This window comes from Brassica oleracea, chromosome C5, assembly GCF_000695525.1.
Source record: "Brassica oleracea var. oleracea cultivar TO1000 chromosome C5, BOL, whole genome shotgun sequence".
Classification (NCBI taxonomy): Eukaryota; Viridiplantae; Streptophyta; class Magnoliopsida; order Brassicales; family Brassicaceae; genus Brassica; species Brassica oleracea.
In genome coordinates, this window is record NC_027752.1 from 1,452,973 (window position 1) to 1,472,031 (window position 19,059).

Genomic DNA, 19,059 nt, shown 5'->3' on the forward strand with positions numbered 1-19,059 from the left:
TTTTAAAATTCAAAACTTATTTATATATTATATAATTTCATTTTAATTCGGCCAAAAAAAAATTTTCTATTCGATTTAATTTCAATTAAAATTTTATTAATAAATTAAATAAATATAATTTTTATTTATAAATTCAGTAAATAGAAAACAAAGTAATTTCGTCGCTAATTCCCGATGTATTAACGAGGAAAATTAACGACGAAATATCGAGGAACAATTATCGAGGATTTTACGTGGATTTACTTACGATTCTATTACGACGAATTATTTTCGTGTTTCTTACGTTTTTATTACGACGAATTTATTTAGAGGTTTTTGCGGGTCTTTTACGACGAATCATTTACGAGTTTCTTACGAGGAAGCACAACGACCGCGTTACGTGGAAACCCCACGTGGTCTTTACGACGAAAACTTAATTCTTCTTTACGAGGAAAATATAACCTCGCTAATTAACGAGGAAATGGCGACGAATGTTCTCTTACGACAATCATATAACGACGAAACGCCTTTCATCGCCATTTCCTCGTAAGCCTTCTTTTCCGAGGAAATAACGACGATTTTGGCCGTCGTTAAATTTGTGTTTTCTTGTAGTGCGTATTCAGGAAAGGCTCGTCAGTAATTTTCATATATGGTCTCTAATGTGTCATTGCAACGTTAAGTTCGGTAGAGATGTATCATATTAATTAAATTGTTCTAACTATGCGGTGGTATTATATCATGAAGCAAAACAAATACAAAAAATGCATGTATCTGTAAAGCTCGTAGAGAGACTATCATCCTGCCAAAGTTTATCATATTATTTTTGTTGGTATTAAAGGTAAAAACCAATGTTCAAAAATTGGTAAGTGATAACTAAGAGATTTATAGAAGATTAATGATTAGACGGACATCTAAACTAATTTTTGAACGACCTGATCGAATTGTTAAAAATTGGTATAGAAAAGGTTGTTTCATTTAGGCCTGACCGGTTTTTAGAAAAGCTCTAATATATAGAAGGTTTTTGCAGTAATAAAAATATTATATTCTACTGATTAGGTATTTGCTCGATTGTGACTCGTATATATTCACAGTTTTCTTTAAATCGTTAGTACACGATTTCAACATTTTTTTAAAAAAAATTGTCAACAGAAGGAAAGAAAGAAAGAAAGAAAAACTTCGAAATGTTAGAGAAGACAAACGAATCACATGGGAGCTCACTGTGCCTTTCTAACAAATGAGAGCTGGAGAGTTGCAATCTCATTCAAGTCCCACAAATTTCTCCTTAACGTTTTGGGAGACAACATAATTAGGCAATTGATGCGGTGAAGGTGTGTGTTCCCTATTCATGGGGGATCCACCCAAGTCCACATCATCACCGCTGCAAAAGCAATATCCTATCCTAAACTGTAACATTAACCTTCAAGTAGTTTACTTCTGAAAATTAAACGAACGGGAATATTTTCAAGTCTTAGTTAGAATCAAATGACATTCGTACACAAAACTAGAATAAAATACCAATGACTAACTTAGCAAAAAAAAAAAATCTACCAAAACATTGGCATGTCGTGGAACAAAAATGGAAAACAATAATTGTAGTACATGGTCATATATCGTGGATAGGCCTGGGCACGGATCGGATATTCAGGTTTTTAAAGGTATTTATGATTTGCTTCGTATGTCACATATATCTAATTTTTCGATTTGCTTTGCTTCGGAAAAATATGGATATTCGGAAAAATATGAATATTCGGAAAAACAGATATCCGGAAAATAAATAGATATATGCGGATATTTACGAATACTTACGGATATCTCATATTTTTTTATTAATACAAATAATCTTAAAATTTTGATACAAATTTGTTTTGTAAAATATTTTTTTGCATGATATATATGATAAAATTTAAAAGAAGTAGTGAATCTACATATTTTGTAAAAAAATTTGAACTTAGTTAACAATTATAATAACACAAAACTTAAGAAAAAATTATCATTATCATAAATGTGTTCTCTTCCTTTTATGTAATATTTTTATGTAATACTTTTATATAAGTAATAATGTGAATATAATTTATCAAATCATATGTTAGAATAATAATTATATAATTTTATACATTAATTTTTTTAAATATAATCAAGATATACATGTATTTATATATTGCCGGATCGGATCAGATATCCGCTTCCCAAAATTTTAATATTTGTGATTTTCTTCGATTTTAACGGATATTGATTTTTAGTAATTGCTTTGATTCAAAAGTTTACGGATATCCGGAATTTTCGGATCGAATCGAAACGAATAACGAATCGAATCAAATTTAACAGATAAAATGTCCTGATCGTGGATATCATGAAATTCTTTGAATGTGTTATTTAAATCATATATCTTAGACAGTAAAATATCATTTGTTATAAGATTATAAAATATCAAGATAACAATGTCGGATATATAACACAAAAATGATTAGTATCACTGAAGAAAGGATCAGAAAAGCTAAAATATGACTTGATAACGTACGCATAAATGAATATAAGAAATCAATGAAAAATGTCAACCCTTGGTTGGAGATTTAGGCGAACCTTTTAATCTTTGCCTTCTTCTTTTCTTGGTGGCCAATAAAACTGGAATTTTCTTTAAGATGGGTAACGAAGCAAAACCCCACACTCACATGCCATCAAATGCAATATGTCTCCCCAACCCATTCATTACCAACTAAACTTATAATTTCACAGACTCTACCTAATATCTACTCATAGTTATAAGGAACTTGATTCTCAAACAATATTATTAAATCTGTACTTTTTTCTAAAATTCCCTAGTATCCACATGCATAATGGTTAAATTTAACCCCCCTTTTTTTTTTTTGCTTGAAACTTGTTTTGTTACATAGTAAAATAGCGAAATATATAGACCCTATGGCTTACAAAATAATTCTGTAGAATACAATCAGTCTGTGGATGATATTATCTTTCAAATTTTTTAAAAAGTTTCAGAGTACTTTAAAAATGTCAAATTGGTATTAAAAATGCCGTTCCATAAAGTTATATAATTGTTGTAATAAATAGAACCAAAAACATCATTTCAAGATTTGACGGTTGGCAGCTCATTCGTAAAATTTCTGAAATTAGACATGTTAATAATAAACAATGTCATGTCAATGTCTTGTTTCCAAAACCCACCATCTCACTGAGTGAATAACTCGAAAAAAAAAAAGTTCTGGAAAACTTAGATACTAATGGGCCTTTAATAGGCCTACACAGAAACAAAGCCCAAAATAAACAGCTTGAAAAAGAATTCAAAATGAATTTATTTTCTATCTGTGTGAACGTGAGTGTAAGCAAAAGAAGCATATTCCCAAGTGGGAGTGACAGAGCCATGCCACGTGACAGTGACTCAGACGCTGGAAACCGGTTAACATAAACCGGAAAATTAAAACCAAACCGGTAGTTTATTCGTTCTTTCACAATCATCACTTATGTTTGGGTAATAAAAGGTACTTACCATCATCTCTTCAGACAGAGATTCGATCAGACAGATTTGTCTCAATTTCTACAAAAATGCAGTACAAGAATCTGGGTAAATCGGGATTGAAAGTGAGCACGCTCTCGTTCGGAGCGTGGGTCACTTTCGGCAACCAGCTCGACGTGAAAGAAGCCAAATCGATTCTCCAGTGCTGCCGTGATCACGGAGTCAACTTCTTCGACAACGCCGAGGTCTACGCCAATGGCCGAGCTGAGGAGATTATGGGTCAGGCGATTCGCGAGCTGGGCTGGCGCCGATCCGACATCGTCGTCTCCACCAAGATCTTCTGGGGTGGTCCTGGTCCTAACGACAAGGGTTTGTCTAGGAAACATATCGTCGAAGGAACCAAAGCTTCTCTCAAAAGACTCGATATGGACTACGTTGATGTCCTCTATTGCCACAGGTGATAAAAAGATTTGATTTTTATTCTTTCTTGAAGATCTAATTTAGGGGTTTAGTTTCTATATTTGTCTCATTTGAGATCTTGACAAGAACTAATTTTTCAAAAAGTTGCCATCTTTGGATTGATCTTAATACTATATCTATTTATGTATATGCATTTTATTTTTGTATTGGGTTTATTATGTGTCACAGGCCTGATGCTTCAACACCTATAGAAGAGACAGTGAGGGCGATGAACTACGTGATTGATAAGGGTTGGGCGTTCTACTGGGGAACAAGTGAATGGTCAGCTCAGCAAATCACAGAGGCATGGGGAGCTGCTGAGAGGCTGGATTTGGTTGGTCCTATCGTGGAGCAGCCTGAGTACAACATGTTCGCTAGGCACAAAGTTTGTAATCTCCAACACTTTAGTTACATCCTTGGATCTCTTCTTGTTAAAGCCTTAAGTTGTTGTTGTGTAGGTTGAGTCAGAGTTTCTTCCTCTGTACACTAACCATGGCATAGGTCTCACTACTTGGAGCCCACTCGCGTCTGGTGTGCTTACCGGTAAATACAACAAGGGGTCTATTCCTTCAGACAGCCGGTTTGCGTTGGAGAACTACAAAGTATATTTCCTTTTGTATTTATTTGAGCTCTCTCTCTCTCTCTGCTTCTGCATCTAATACATAACTTGTTTTGCAGAACCTTGCCAATAGATCACTTGTGGATGACGTGCTGAAGAAAGTAAGCGGTCTCAAACCGATTGCAGATGAGCTAGGTGTGACCTTGGCTCAGCTTGCGATCGCATGGTGTGCTTCAAATCCTAATGTGTCATCCGTTATCACCGGTGCCACAAGAGAGTCACAGGTTAGTTCTTCAATAGGAACATATATAGTGGATGTTAGTCTACAATTCAATCTTAATATTTTGGTTTTTTTGGGGGGTGCCTTACACAGATTCAAGAAAACATGAAGGCTGTTGATGTGATCCCATTGTTGACGCCACATGTCCTGGACAAGATCGAGCAAGTTATACAGAGCAAACCTAAACGTCCTGAATCATACCGGTAAAAACCTAATCCTGAGATCATTTGGAGGGTGAGTGATGGTTGTTCTTGGAAGTTGCCACGTGTTGGCTTTGTTTGTTCTCATATGCATTTTAAGACTCAGAGAGAGACAGAGAAAGAGTACTATGTGTTGTTTTTAGTTTTGTTGTTTACACTTTCTAAAACTGGTCTATTGTTAGTGAAACTTAAAAGTTGGTTCTTGTAGTTGCAATGTCACGAGGTCAGTAGTATATTGAAAAGCTCATCAAAACGGTTGTTAAAAAACTAAATATAAAGTATTTATTATAATTAACTCTTTTACAAGTTTTTATTTTATAAAAAAACAGAGGAAGTGAAGATATAATACTACTACTAATTTAGAGACTTGATGGAAAAGTAAGTAATGCTGAACGTGCACATCATAATGTCACCACCATCCTAGTCTAATGTTTAGTCTACCTTTTGCCAATTATTTAGGTTCTTTTAAAACATTCATGCACGTACATTTCTGATTTCACCGTAATTTTTAAAAAACTAATTTAGGATATTCTGTTTTATTTAGTTAAATCAGAAGTTTTTAGAATTGTCTAAAGAAAGTAAGAAAATAGATAAAATCGTCCCTCCTAAAACCTTCACATGATCAATTTACTATTTGAGGAAAAAAAAAGTTTTAAATCCGGATTAAATATTTATTAATAGGTAGATGATCTCAAGAGTACAAGTGAAACAAATAAAATCAATTTTTTTTTATTAATTTATAGTCTTTATAGAAAGAAAAAAAAAATAGAAAGAGAAGTTAGTTATTGGAGTTTTGTCGTCTCTCTCACCACCACCACACACCCGCGTTTTTATTTTTTTGAGAGCGCTTCTCAGCGTCTCTCTCTCTCGTAAATCAAAAAACCTCTCAAACTTTCGTATCCTTTTTTACACAAACTTCGATTAACATTCTTCACGTTTACCCAAAAAATCTCTTTTTTCGTGTGTCATCCATCGTTCTCCTCCTCCTCCTCCATTGTTAAATCTCGTTCGCCATTTGCCATTTTCACCAGGTAAAAGCTTCAATTTTTATTATTCCCTACCAACAAGATTTGATCTTTATTTATGATCTGGCTCTTAATTGTATGTTTTTTTAAATATATATATATATACATTTGAATCCAAAATGTCAATACACGTTTGAATGAGGATCAGTCTCTGATCTCTGTTTGATTTTTTTTTTTTTTTTGTTAAAATATGATCTTGTAGCTAGTTGTGTTCATTGGAGGCGCAACCTGTTCGTTATAATTCCTCAAAGAGCTTAGAAGAATTAAGAAAAAAAATTCTCTTTTTGGGAGAGGAAGAAAGAATAAGCCTTTTTTTTTGGTGTTAGGACATGAGAATGGAGTTCCCTGGCAGATCCAATCATCATCACTTATATAATAATGACGGTTGTGGTAATAACACGCGTGATGACGACGATGTCTGTTCTCAGACAGGAGAGGAGTTTTCAAACGAGTTCTTAAGGGATGTTGCTGCTCAACGAAGACCACAGCTTGTTCCTAACAGAAACGCTGAGGCTAATAATCATAACAATCGACATCTTGTTTACGAGGATTTCAATAGGATCCTTGGTCTTCAGAGAGTCGATTCCAACATCTCAGAAGGTGTTACTAATCATCCCTCCAATGTTGTTGCTGACTCGCCTCGGAGGACTGCAACAACAACAACATCAGATGTTTTTATGCCTGAGATCTTGAAGCTTCTTTGCAGCTTTGGGGGAAGGATCTTACAGAGACCTGGCGACGGGAAGCTTAGATACATAGGAGGGGAGACTCGGATCATCTCCATACGGAAACACGTTGGATTAAACGAGCTGATGCACAAGACTTACGCTTTGTGCAACCATCCGCACACGATCAAGTACCAGTTGCCTGGAGAAGATCTTGATGCGCTTATATCCGTTTGCTCTGATGAGGATCTTCTTCATATGATTGAAGAGTATCAAGAAGCTGAAACGAAAGGTGGTTCTCAGAGGATAAGAGTCTTTCTTGTCTCTTCTACAGAATCATCGGAGTCTCCCAAGATTTTCAACGAGAGGAACCGAAACACACACCAGCAGAATGATATGGATCATTATCAGTACGTTTCAGCTCTTAATGGTGTTGTGGATGTGAGTCCTCATAAGAGCTCAAGCGGGCAAAGCGGGACGAGTCAGACGACGCAGTTTGGGAACGCTTCGGAGTTTAGTCCCACGTTTCATATCCGAGACTCGCCTACTTCTGCTCACAAAGACAGCAACAGTCCAACAACGTTCATGAATCCGTATATGAATCATTTTGTGCCTAGAATGCAGATTCCAAGCAACTCGTTTCTTCAACAGTCTCCTCCGCCATCTCCTTTCTCAGTTCACAAGAGAGCAAACACAGACATCCCTTACTTTGTTGATCAGAATGGTTTCTTTGATAACAACAGTCGCCCTTACTTGGTTCCACCAAACTTCCCACAGCAGCAACATAGGTTCTTGTTTGAGACTAATGCTCAGGCGCAGAATCTTCTTGACAGGAGCCCAAGCGACGATGTTTACCCTCATGGCGGCCAAGGTTATATGGGAGCGACGCTTAAGAAAAACGCTCTCTCTGATCCACAGCTCCATGACGAGAGCCAAATCAACAATGGGCTAGAAGCGTTTACAAGACAGCCGTGGAAGATACTGAGGAAGAAACTGCATGTTGTGGCTACTTCAAAGTGGGAAGAAGATAGTGATGATATCTATTTCAAGAAACCGGAAGGCGGGAGGAGGAGCAAGGAGCTTGATCTCAACATTGAACCTCCTGATAGTTTGATGGACCGTGATCATACTTTTGATCAGTCATCATCAAAGAAACATGGTACTAGTTATTTCAGTCCGAATTATCAACCATCTGCTCAGCTTACTTCAAGTGATTCAGGAAGCTCAGTCTTTTCTCTATCAGCCAACACCAACGAGAATCATGTTGGTGGTTCGAGGGACAAATCAAATGGAGGTTTCCAGCATGACATCTCACTAGATATTCTCATCAGAAACAACCACACTTCAGATACAGATCAAAAGTCAAGTGGTCAAGCAGATTACTCCTCACCCAACAAACATTTCCCAGAGGAACTTCTGAGACAGGAGGAGCCTATGGTTCCCAGATGTGTAAGCATAGTTTACCTTATTCCTTGTGTAAAGGTAGCAATTGTTTCTTTCAGTTTCTGTCTAAGTTTGTTTTCCTGCAGGTTTTGGAGTCAAATAATGATGATTCGGAGATTCATAGTTCTCTTCCTAAAGATGAGAGCTTTCACTATTGCGGAATGCCACTTAGGAGGGTGGGAAGCAGAGATGCTGCTTTTATTCACACACAGGACTCTGATGATTTCTTCAGACACAAGCTGCTTGTTCCACAGTTCATGGTTGAGGATGTGACAAACGAAGAAAACGCTGATAGTCTCTTGTCAGCTACTATTGTCCCTCATGTACAAAGTGAGTCAGACGATGATCACAAATCTTACACAAGAGAGGAAGAGAATAAAAATGCAAACGAGGTACAAACAAGACCGCTATTTAGTTATGTCTTATTATATTAGAAGGTTCTGGCTTCCCTATGTTCTTTGTTACATTGCAGGAAAAGTATAAGAAAAGCAGAAACACTGACGAATCATTCAGCGAAGCTGCGATGGTTGAAATGGAAGCTGGAATCTACGGCTTACAGATAATCAAGAACACTGATCTTGAAGACTTACACGAGCTAGGATCGGGTACATTTGGAACTGTTTACTATGGGAAGTGGAGAGGAACTGATGTAGCTATCAAGAGGATAAAGAATAGCTGCTTCTCTGGTGGATCATCAGAGCAAGCGCGACAGACTAAAGATTTCTGGAGAGAAGCTCGGATATTGGCGAATCTGCACCATCCGAATGTGGTGGCCTTTTATGGAGTTGTGCCAGACGGACCTGGTGGAACAATGGCAACAGTTACTGAGTATATGGTGAACGGATCTTTAAGACATGTCTTGCAGAGAAAAGACAGGTATATGATTATATGTCAAAATGATTCGTAGGACCTTCTACTGATGGAAACTATTTTTGGACAGATCGCTAGATAGGCGCAAAAGGTTGATGCTAACTCTAGATGCTGCGTTTGGCATGGAGTATTTGCATATGAAGAATATTGTTCATTTTGATCTCAAATGTGATAACTTGCTTGTAAACTTGAGGGATCCACAACGACCCATTTGCAAGGCAAACTTATTCCCCCAAAATCACACCGTCTTCTTTTTTTTTGCTCATCTCACTATCCACATTGTTCTATATTTACAGGTTGGTGATTTTGGACTGTCGAGAATAAAAAGAAACACGCTTGTGTCTGGTGGAGTAAGAGGAACTCTCCCATGGATGGCGCCAGAGCTGCTAAATGGGAGCAGCAATCGCGTCTCCGAGAAAGTACTGTGTTGAGTCCAAAACATCAAGTCTCTATCAATGTAACAAACAAAACTTATATGTTTGTTTTTGCAGGTAGATGTTTTCTCATTTGGTATCGCCATGTGGGAGATTTTAACAGGAGAAGAACCATATGCGAATCTTCACTGCGGTGCCATCATTGGTATGTTTACAGCAGCAACACTTCCTAAAAGTATATTTGATTTTGATGTGTTTTGTTTGTTTGATATAAATGAAGGTGGGATTGTGAACAATACGCTGAGACCTCAGGTACCTGAACGGTGTGAATCAGAGTGGAGGAAGTTGATGGAGCAATGCTGGTCGTTTGATCCTGGAGTAAGACCATCGTTCACTGAGATTGTTGATCGGCTAAGGTCAATGACTGTTGCCTTGCAACCCAAGCGACGAACCTAAATGCTCTCTCTAATGAATATTTAGAGAAGCAAAAAAAAAAAAAATACTCAACGTAAGTTGTGCGGAGTCTGTAAATTAGTATTTGAGGCATCTACTGGTTCAGGTAAAAAGTTGTATGTATACACAAAGATAAGTTGATGGTCTATTTGAGTAACAATACAATTTTTTTCTTTTATTTATTGTAAGAAATATCTTTTCTGCATCAAAAGAAAATAATTTACATAAGATCTTGAAGGTACTAATAAACACTGAAGCATCAAACATTTAATTAAAATAAAATCCATTAAACGATTCTTAGTCCTCAAAACACATTGGTCGCAGAAGAAGCTACAATGTTTCATATCATGTCTGTAGGAAAACAACAAAAGATGCATAGCATAATAATAATAGTAAACAAAAGGTAAAGTAAAATCCAAAACTTGAGAGATGTTCTTCAATCGATCCATTTCCTGCAAGAAACCAAACAATGTAAAATTAATTAATGCCGAGAGATTGCAAACAATTATCATCGATCAGATGATGCAGGCAACAGTACCTTGTTTGGCTTCTTCATCAACGCCTATCCGTTTTTCCTTTCCCTCTCTTCCCTGAGAACAAGTGCTTAGGTCTCAGAGTCGGTATAACTCTATCAGCTTCACCACGTCTTGCATTCTTGTCTCTCTTTTTGTGAGAGCTGTTGCTAATCTTAATCGCCGCCTTCTTCTGAGTAGAGTCTTTGAACCCTTCACCAGGCACGACTTCATGAGCAGGAGGTCTTGACTGTGATCTCGCTATCGACATAGACCTCGACCTTGACCTCACACGCAGCTTCTTGTTCGCCTGTTGCTGCTCATCGTCCACTTCCATTGCATCATCGTCGCCTGCATCTTCTGATCGATCCCTCTTCCGCCCTCTAGACTTGCTTCTCGCGCGGTCCACTGCAGAAGACGGATCAAGCCCCAGAGACGAAAGCTCCCTACCCATTCTCTTAGTCGTATACTTCTTGTCCTTGTCGAACTTCCTAGGGACGGTTGATCTGTTCTGCGCAACGGTCTTCTTGAGCCTGTGCTCTCGGATGAGCACAGCTTTCTTGTTCCTAATCTTAGCAAGCTGCTGCTTCTGCTCCTCCGTGAGCTCTTCCCCGACCATCTCGAAGTCCTCTTCTTCAGTGTTAGCCTGCCTTATCTCTTCCTCACGCTCCAGCTCCTCGAGCCTCAACAAAATATCCGGATCGATGAAGTCAGCAACGTTGTGTCCGTCGAGAATCTCAGGCATTATGTCCTCCTTCCACTCTTCATGATGCAAGATGTAGTGCTTCCTCAAGCTAGCGGAGTAAACTCCAGCTCCACCGTTCTCCTCTTCCAAATCCTTCTCCGTCTTCCTCTTCTCCTTCTCAGCAGCCTCCTTAGCCTTAGCCTCCAGAACCACCTGAGGTATACAAGCAGGTCTCTCAACGTTATCACGAGGCTTCGGCATCGCGACATGGAACCTGTTCAAGTGATCATTAATCTTCTTGGACTTCATCTTCGCCTCAACTCTCTGATCCAACAGCCTCTCGCAAGCAGCGTTCTTCACAGCCATCACGCCCTCTTCCGTCAGAGTACTCATCTTCAACAGCACCGCTTCCTCACCCGCTCCCATAGCAGTCTTCATGGCCTCAGCCTTCATCTCCTCAATCAGCCTCCTATCTTCCTCAGACACATTCTCCATGGGCATCAGATCAGTCTTGTTACAGACAATCACCAAAGGCTTGTTCATAAACAAAGACTTAATACTATGGAAAAGCGCAGCCTGCTGAGCAATAGTATAACCACAAGACCCGGAGATATCCAAAAAGAACAAAACCGCAGCTCGAAGATGCGCTAAAGCAGTAATACTACACATCTCAATAATGTTCCTATCCTCAAACGGCCTGTCCAAAATCCCAGGCGTGTCAATCACCTGATACCTCAAGTACTTGTAATCAGTATGACCAACGAACAACGACTTCGTAGTGAAAGCATAAGGCTGCACATCAACATCAGCTCTAGTCACTTTATTCATAAAAGAACTCTTCCCAACATTAGGATACCCACAGATCAACACAGTCCTCGTGTTCGGATCAATGGAAGGAAGCCTCGCCATATGCTGCCTGATCTGCTCAAGGTAAGCCAAACTCGGAGTAATCCTCTTCAACACAGTGCACATACGACCAAGAGCAGCCACTTTAAGACACTTGCAACGGTACAGAGAGTCACCATACTTTAGCAGCTTGACGTAATCTTTTGCTATCTTACTGATCAAGTTTCTGGCGGTGTTGACTTGTCCCAGGGCGAGCTTGTAGTGGTCCTTGTTGTAGAGGACGTGGAGGAGGTCTCCGTAGAAAGGGTGGATCTGGTCGAGGCGAGGGAACTCTTCGATGATGGTGGAGAGCTTCTCGTGGAAGTTGGTCTGTGTGTACTTGACTTTGCGCATGTAGAACTGGCGCAGGCGGTTGATTTTGTAGCCCTTGTGGACGACGGTTGGGGTCTGGCGCTGGGTTCTTGAGAGGATGATGTCGATGAAGTCTTTCCCGTTGGGGACGACTGTGATCTTCTTGAAATTGTATTGCACCATCTTTTGCTTATTGGTCTGTAACAAAGTTTGGATTAATAATACATCATCATAATAACAGCTCTTAACAAGCTGCTTAATCATAAAATAAATTAAAAAGTTGGAAGCTTTGTTATGAGATAGTGATTAAATTTATTTTTTTTTAATTTGAATTAATGAAAACCCATGAAAGGCAAACAAAGTTACGAAGCTTCATTAAAATTGGAACAAAAGTAGCAAAAAATCTTCATGAACAATTGAAACTAATAATCGAAGGGAGCAGAGACTTAACTACACAAACGAAAAGGAACTAAGAAACTGAGAGACTTACGTTGAATCAAAGGTGGAGAAGAGAGAAGAGAGAATCGAGCCGTCTAAGTAATGACGGACGAGACTGTTTTTGATTGATGAGGAGCTCAAATATGTAGTGAAGAAGAAAAGCCCTAAACCCTAGAATAAAACGGCGTCGTACGGAAGATGCAAACCAGCTGTACATTGAATCAGTATAAACCCGGCCTTAACCGGACTGAGCTGGTTTAGTTTTGGCAATAAGTTGATAAACATTTTATTTTCCCGACATTTTCTTATTTAACTTTTTTTATCTGATTAATAACGGTTTTGCCAAGATTATATAGGTTTTTGAACAAAGTATGATAAAAACAAAAATTAATGTTGTTGCAACAAATAATGGTATACAAGTATCATTTTCCCTCTTTGCTCATCAGTCACCATAAGCAACCGTCTCACATCTTTGACTGCTACACATACACTCAACCTTAATCCACATTTGGTCGAAAGAGGAAGTAAGAAGCTTTTTGTTTTGCATTTATGCATCAATTTACTAAGGCTTCCTCCACTGCAGAATCACAGTAGAAACTCCCTCATTCTCACCGGTCTCTTCACAGCATTTGTGAAACCCTGTTAAGTGCAATATACACACATCAGTGGAAATAATACAATCCTTGAATATTTTGGTTTTAGCCTAACGTCTGGCTCCATGGTGTTATCTTAGAGTCATCCTTTTGTTGAGTTATTGGTTGTGACATACCTCGTTAAACTTGAAGAGAAGAGGGCGTGAATCTCTTTTTGCGGTAGCTCGCTTTTGCACATCCTCTGGATCTTCATAATCCTTCCTCGACTTCCTAAACCTTTTCTTGACCAACCATGCAATTAGTATACGATCATCATGGCACTGAACGTGATAAAGTACGAAACAGAAACAAGTACCTGTCGAAGAAACTATGGGCGGTGCGAGATGCTTTCTTCACATCACTAGGTTTGGCGCTTTCAACTGAGACTGATGGAGGTTTTGAGGTAACTGGATTTTTGTGACTCTCCTTTGAAGCAGCAATAGTTTTCCTGACTAAGTCTGGATTTATTTTCCTAATTTCGGGTGGTTTGCTCAAGATACCGGACCTTCCTCCACTTGCTTGCAATATCTTCTGCTTCTCAACCTGAGTTTTTAAACATTTATTTGAAAACCAGACAATCAGGATCTTCATGCCACTAAAGACACAATTTATAATAAATTCCGCGGAAGAAGATGCGAGACTTACTTCATGTACCAACAGTTGTTTCATTGCTAAGGTGAGTATGTGATGTTTAAACTGGTGACCCTGTCAAATTGTTAGAAAGGCGATTAGTATTATCCCCGAAGGAAAACTACAGTGGTCAGATGCTAAGACAAAAGAAACAGAAACAAAACCTTGAAACTAATGAAATCAAATAGATGTGGATCTAAAGCAAGAACTGAAGGATCTGAAGCAGCACCCTCCCTGAGGCTACTCATAGCAGGATCAAGTTTCACATTTTTATAAGTCAAAGAATAAGAATGCATAAGTATGACCAAACTCGCCAGTTGATCCTTTTGCCTCTCTGATAGCAAATGTGATGCCACCTGAGGAGCGTAGCAAGATGTTATCCTTATAAGAAAAGTAGGATATGTGGAAATAAGAATGTTGGTGTAAATCGGGAAAGGATCAGTGAGTAAGCAAATGAAGACATACTGGTCTAAGAGTTGGTGGAGAAAGAATACGCAGTAGCGGGGAAACAGAGTCTTCTACGAAAGACTTGATGGATAAATGCCTCCCAATATAGGGAGGTATCTTGTGGTGCCAAGACCGCAGGGACTCCTGCTTTTCCACCAATAGGGTGCGACATCTGGCATATTTTATATTGAGTACTTGTCAGTAGAGACGCTGAAATGCCTTTCGTAATCAATATAAAGATGACACCAAAATCACCTGTGATATGACTTAGGCCATTGAATAGTTGGTCTTTGAATCTGGGCCACTCGACGATGTATAGGTATCACCAGGCTAGGTAAATAAGCTGCATCACAAGGTTAAAGCAGTATTATTTACAGGACTTAATAAAATCATGTAAAGTTTTAAAGGCTTTAGTGCTTTACAGTAAAGATGCATTTGCTGGGTGCGCATAATATATCGATGCAGCAAATCAGAGGTTCCAAGACAGTCCAAGCAGCTAACCTTCAAATCAAAAGGATTACACATAACAAGATTTCAGAACATAACCGCAAAAAACATACAGAACGAAACAGTTACAGCTCACTAGACATCATTAGTTTGCCTTACTGTTTTGTCCATCGCCGGATCATGGTATTGAAGCTGCAAAACGTTTTCATGTATTCCATCGAAAATCAAATCATAATCACCCCTGCACATTCAGTTAACTACTTAAGCATAAAGGAGTAAAGGATACGAGGAAGTCATTGCTTTGTACGTACCGACAGGATACGAGGGAGTGTAAGAAATCAAACTTTTTGGCCTCACTGCCAGAAGCGTCGTTAGAACGTTCTCGTTTCATTTTTCTCTTGTTGAATATCTAAAAAGGAAAAGAGGTGTGAATATTCTATGAAGTAGATCTGTAAGTAAACAATCTACGACACTTAATTGTGCTTTCATTACCTCTTTCCAGATATCAAAGAGATTCTTTGACATGTCTTTCCGCCCAACAACTTGAGAACCAAGGTCGATCTAAAAGAAAAGAACGAAGCAATTGTTTAGCTTATTAGAAAACTCAATCTCCCAGAATGAAAAATCAAATAGACATTTTCAGTTTCAGTCGTTTCTTCTCATGTAAACTTAGAATATTCACTGAGTCAAAGCTTTCCACAAGGTACAAAGTTCTGGAGTTTTGCTAAATCAAAATGAGGGTGGGTAAAAACACTCAGCCGGCAAGAAGCGCATCAAAGACTCACCACATTGAGGGTTTCATTCTTCTTGTTGAGAAATTGCAGTGTGTTCAAGCAAGAGCGTATATCGCATTCTGTTGCCGCCAAATAAAACGCAAAAGATAGCACTCATTTAGGAAGTCTTCTCTATATAGTTAAGAGTAACATGAGATCATCCTCATCGGCAAAGGACCAAACTAAAATGAACATGAACATATGGAAAGGGAGAAAGATACCAGTGTAATCCGCAAGGGCACTAAGACCGAAAGATCTTGTTTTCATCCCCTCCATGTTACAAATATACTTGAGCCTGTCATTTATACATTTCAGCCTAGTAAGGCAATTGATAGATAAATAAATACGGGAAGAAGTTTACTAAATGGAATTTGAATATAGTTCACTGATTCTAATGCAACATACAAATCATTAAGGTATTATTTCTACATATCAATCACATCTTGTGGAAAGACAAATTTCCAGACTTGAAACCCAGAGAGGAAACTAGTTTACCGGTGACTGACAGTTACCAATGACTGTACGTACACTCATCAAAATGAAAGAGACAAAAACAGAAAAAAAAAAGAATCTTCTCTCGCACAACAAAGTAAGAATATGGTTACCTGTTTACCACACGACTCACTGTTGGTTGAACAAATACAAGAACCCTGCAAGAGAAGCACAGGAGCATATCATCATACTAAAAGGCGAAGGTTTATCTAGAATGAGCATTTGATGGCAGATATACTCAATACGTGTCGAAGACAATTAAACATTAGCAAAGCAGTATGCTCTACGTAAAATAGAGCTAGCATCACGAAACAAACAGGAAAAGAGACGCTCTAAGTGAACAGAAAGTCGAACTTACTTCGCTATTTGTCGCAGAGGTCTAAGAGCTGGTACATATAAGTCATTACATATACAAATGACGGGTCTTGATAGTGGTGCTGTTCGCCGCTCCTTCTTCGAGGAAGTCTTCCCATTATCTATATTTTCCTTGCCTGTAACATGCTTCTTTTCCGCCAACACCTATGCAGAGAAGATACAATTAGATACTAAAATGCTATCACAAAGTTTTTTTCCGAATTGGACTTCAAGACTTCAAACAAATGTAAAATTCAAATAAAGATTAAAAGAAGCAAAGGAGGTCTAGAGTTGCAAGAAAGGTAGCTGAATCTTTCTTATAGAGGTAAAATGCGTAAAGAACTGATAGTCAGTATTTGCTAAACTTAACCTAAATTTCAGAGCCCAGTATAAGCATGCAGATACATACCATCTTTAGAATAACGTCCACTGCTCCTTTTCCATCACCAAGAGCTCCGTCTATCTCATCAATCACCTACACAAATTTTCGTCAATCTCTTCTTCTTCAGACAACTGAGCAATTAAATTTGACATGATGAAATAGGTCCTAGCGAGCATAGAGTAAGCCAAGCATACCAAACATTTAGGTCTAGAGTCAGCTGTGACGGAGTTCATCTGAACTACGTCAAGAATTCTAGTTTCAATGGCTGCTGCTGATCGCTCGTCACTAGCATTGATCTGCAAAATAACACAGGTTGAATCAAACCTAACAAACTAGAACGGAAGAATGAGAATCATGCACATAGAGAAATGGAGCAGCAGCAGAGGTAAATAATGAAGAACCATTTCTTTCAGGAATGATAACATGGACATTAATCAATGTACTCAATGCAAACCAATAAAAAATTAAACAACGATATGCCCCAGCTTATACATAAGAGAAATTATGAATTTGGCTTGTAAAGGAATGGGTATAGAAGAATACCTCAACAACGCGATATCCACAATGCTTAGCTGCAACATGAGCAAGCGTAGTCTTTCCAAGCCCTGGGGGACCACAGAGCAGAAGGATCTACAACAGCAGTGAAATTAAAAATTTACAGCCGATTCATACTAATGGTTTTAGTATAGACAATGAAAAACAGCTTATTAAGAAAAAATTGAAGTCTAAATCAGTTTATCACACCTTCTGCTCTGGAGGACCGATAAGTTTTGACTTTTTGTTCCGCAAGTCATGATTATCTGTAGCGTTGCTGTCACTCACGTCTGAATTTTTAGGAAATGAAGAACCATCTTTACCCCATCTGTTGAACTGTTTTTTCCTTGTAAAAGCTGAATCTGATTTTTGACGATGACTTGGTGTAGAATGCCGTTTCAAAGCTGACAATACTTCATCCGTCGTGCTCCTAATTTCAGATCCAAAAACAGAAGCATCCCACTGCTTAAGCCATAACAGAACCTGCAAAGAACATCTAGAAACATCAACTACTGATTCTTGATTCATCTAATTTACCAAGAATCTTTACAAAATACCTCCCGATTGGTCTGCTCATCACTGAGAAGCTCAGTAAACGAGCTCGGAGAATATTTGTCCACCCATAGCCTTTCATGCATTACAGATGTTTCTGCAGCAATGGTTTCATTCTGATCCTCGGAACTAGCTTGCAAGACCTTCAACGTTAAAACATATACTGTTTAGGAAGGAACATAATTATCATCCATTCAAATACTCCGCAAACAAAAATTAATAAGAAACTCACCTTGTTAAATGCCTCTTTCTCTGATTGTTCTAGAAGAACACTGATGGGATCTTTGATAAGACCTACAAAAGGTTAAATAATGCTAAATTAGAGGAAAATAGAGTTCTTGCCGGAAGATTGTCTAGAGTGAAATTCTTCTCGCATACACAACTATGATGAGCCTAAGATCAACAAATAACATATTCTAAAGCTAGACTGAATATATAACCTATGTCCAACTAAAATCAATAAAGCTTAATTGAAAACTTGGTACCATTGGACTTGGCTTTCACATCCAACTTCTTCACATCTTCATCTCCCAAAGCTCGGTTGAATTTAGCATAAACCCTATCTCCTCCGTCCGGGGCCGTAATCGGAAAACACTCCCCGTCTATCTCAGAAGCGTATCTGAACATTCCAATAACGAAATTACTAAAATAGTCAAATAAAATTCACGACTCGGTGATGTCTCGTGAAGAGTAGTAACCTGGACAAAATAGTCTCCTGAGGAATGATAACCTCTTCTTCCTCCTCCATAACATGTGCCACTTTCTTAACCGGCGGTGGCCGTAACCATTCCTCGTCTTCCACCTCCACCCGATTATTATCATCGATTTTGCTTCTCTTCTCCGCGGCTGGAGAAGAGTCTTCGTCAATCGGATCGGACACTACACTCCTGGGTCGTTTACAGCCGTTGATATCGGGAGATTCCGATCGCCGGAGATTAGCCTCCCGTTCTTCTTCTTTTTCCTCGATTGGGTAAGGATACGGCGCCTCCTCGAAGTTTAGGTAGTCATCATCTTCTTCTTCTTCGGGATAGTAAGAGTTGGCTTCGAGAAGCTCAAGCTCCTCCGGTAATGGGATATCGAATTCCATTTCCAGATCTGATCGGAACCTTGCGGGGAAGTGGCAAAATCGGAATCTGATGGTGAGCTTAAGCGGGAATGAGACAGAGTTTTTAGCGGGAAAACTCTCAAAGTAGGTTTTAAGGCCCATT

The 19,059-nt window shown here is 38.6% G+C and overlaps 4 protein-coding genes across 5 annotated transcripts; 2 read left to right on the forward strand and 2 right to left on the reverse strand.

Annotated features, from left to right (window-relative positions):
* The first annotated feature begins 3,463 nt into the window (after positions 1 to 3,463).
* LOC106343574 (probable voltage-gated potassium channel subunit beta) lies at positions 3,464 to 5,179 on the forward strand. Its single transcript, XM_013782824.1, has 5 exons — positions 3,464 to 3,905; positions 4,097 to 4,292; positions 4,366 to 4,509; positions 4,586 to 4,750; positions 4,840 to 5,179. The coding sequence occupies exons 1-5, from the start codon at positions 3,538 to 3,540 to the stop codon at positions 4,951 to 4,953; spliced, it is 987 nt and encodes a 328-aa protein (XP_013638278.1). The 5' UTR covers positions 3,464 to 3,537; the 3' UTR covers positions 4,954 to 5,179.
* A 592-nt stretch (positions 5,180 to 5,771) lies between these two features.
* Positions 5,772 to 9,954, forward strand: LOC106294839. Of its 2 annotated transcripts, none has more exons than XM_013730514.1 (8): positions 5,772 to 5,977; positions 6,174 to 8,085; positions 8,166 to 8,471; positions 8,552 to 8,955; positions 9,020 to 9,167; positions 9,246 to 9,368; positions 9,441 to 9,528; positions 9,604 to 9,954. In XM_013730514.1, exons 2-8 carry the CDS (start codon positions 6,301 to 6,303, stop codon positions 9,777 to 9,779), a joined length of 3,030 nt encoding a protein of 1,009 aa, XP_013585968.1. In that variant the 5' UTR covers positions 5,772 to 5,977; positions 6,174 to 6,300; the 3' UTR covers positions 9,780 to 9,954. The 2 variants fall into 2 exon arrangements, with proteins under 2 accessions (XP_013585968.1, XP_013585966.1); XM_013730512.1 differs by having other exon boundaries at positions 6,298 to 8,085.
* A 74-nt stretch (positions 9,955 to 10,028) lies between these two features.
* LOC106294840 (nucleolar GTP-binding protein 1) lies at positions 10,029 to 12,745 on the reverse strand. Its single transcript, XM_013730515.1, has 3 exons — positions 12,661 to 12,745; positions 10,315 to 12,368; positions 10,029 to 10,228 (listed from the first exon to the last, which is right to left on the reverse strand). Exon 2 carries the CDS (start codon positions 12,351 to 12,353, stop codon positions 10,332 to 10,334), a length of 2,022 nt encoding a protein of 673 aa, XP_013585969.1. The 5' UTR covers positions 12,354 to 12,368; positions 12,661 to 12,745; the 3' UTR covers positions 10,029 to 10,228; positions 10,315 to 10,331.
* A 199-nt stretch (positions 12,746 to 12,944) lies between these two features.
* On the reverse strand, positions 12,945 to 18,984 carry LOC106343759 (chromosome transmission fidelity protein 18 homolog). The gene is made up of 23 exons (XM_013783060.1): positions 18,550 to 18,984; positions 18,337 to 18,470; positions 18,084 to 18,145; positions 17,857 to 17,994; positions 17,510 to 17,782; positions 17,309 to 17,395; positions 16,960 to 17,061; positions 16,793 to 16,858; positions 16,388 to 16,548; positions 16,143 to 16,187; positions 15,759 to 15,832; positions 15,550 to 15,617; positions 15,257 to 15,325; positions 15,076 to 15,173; positions 14,924 to 15,005; positions 14,740 to 14,818; positions 14,573 to 14,660; positions 14,336 to 14,489; positions 14,035 to 14,226; positions 13,886 to 13,945; positions 13,557 to 13,783; positions 13,378 to 13,477; positions 12,945 to 13,247 (listed from the first exon to the last, which is right to left on the reverse strand). Exons 1-23 carry the CDS (start codon positions 18,936 to 18,938, stop codon positions 13,194 to 13,196), a joined length of 2,802 nt encoding a protein of 933 aa, XP_013638514.1. The 5' UTR covers positions 18,939 to 18,984; the 3' UTR covers positions 12,945 to 13,193.
* Positions 18,985 to 19,059: the final 75 nt, after the last annotated feature.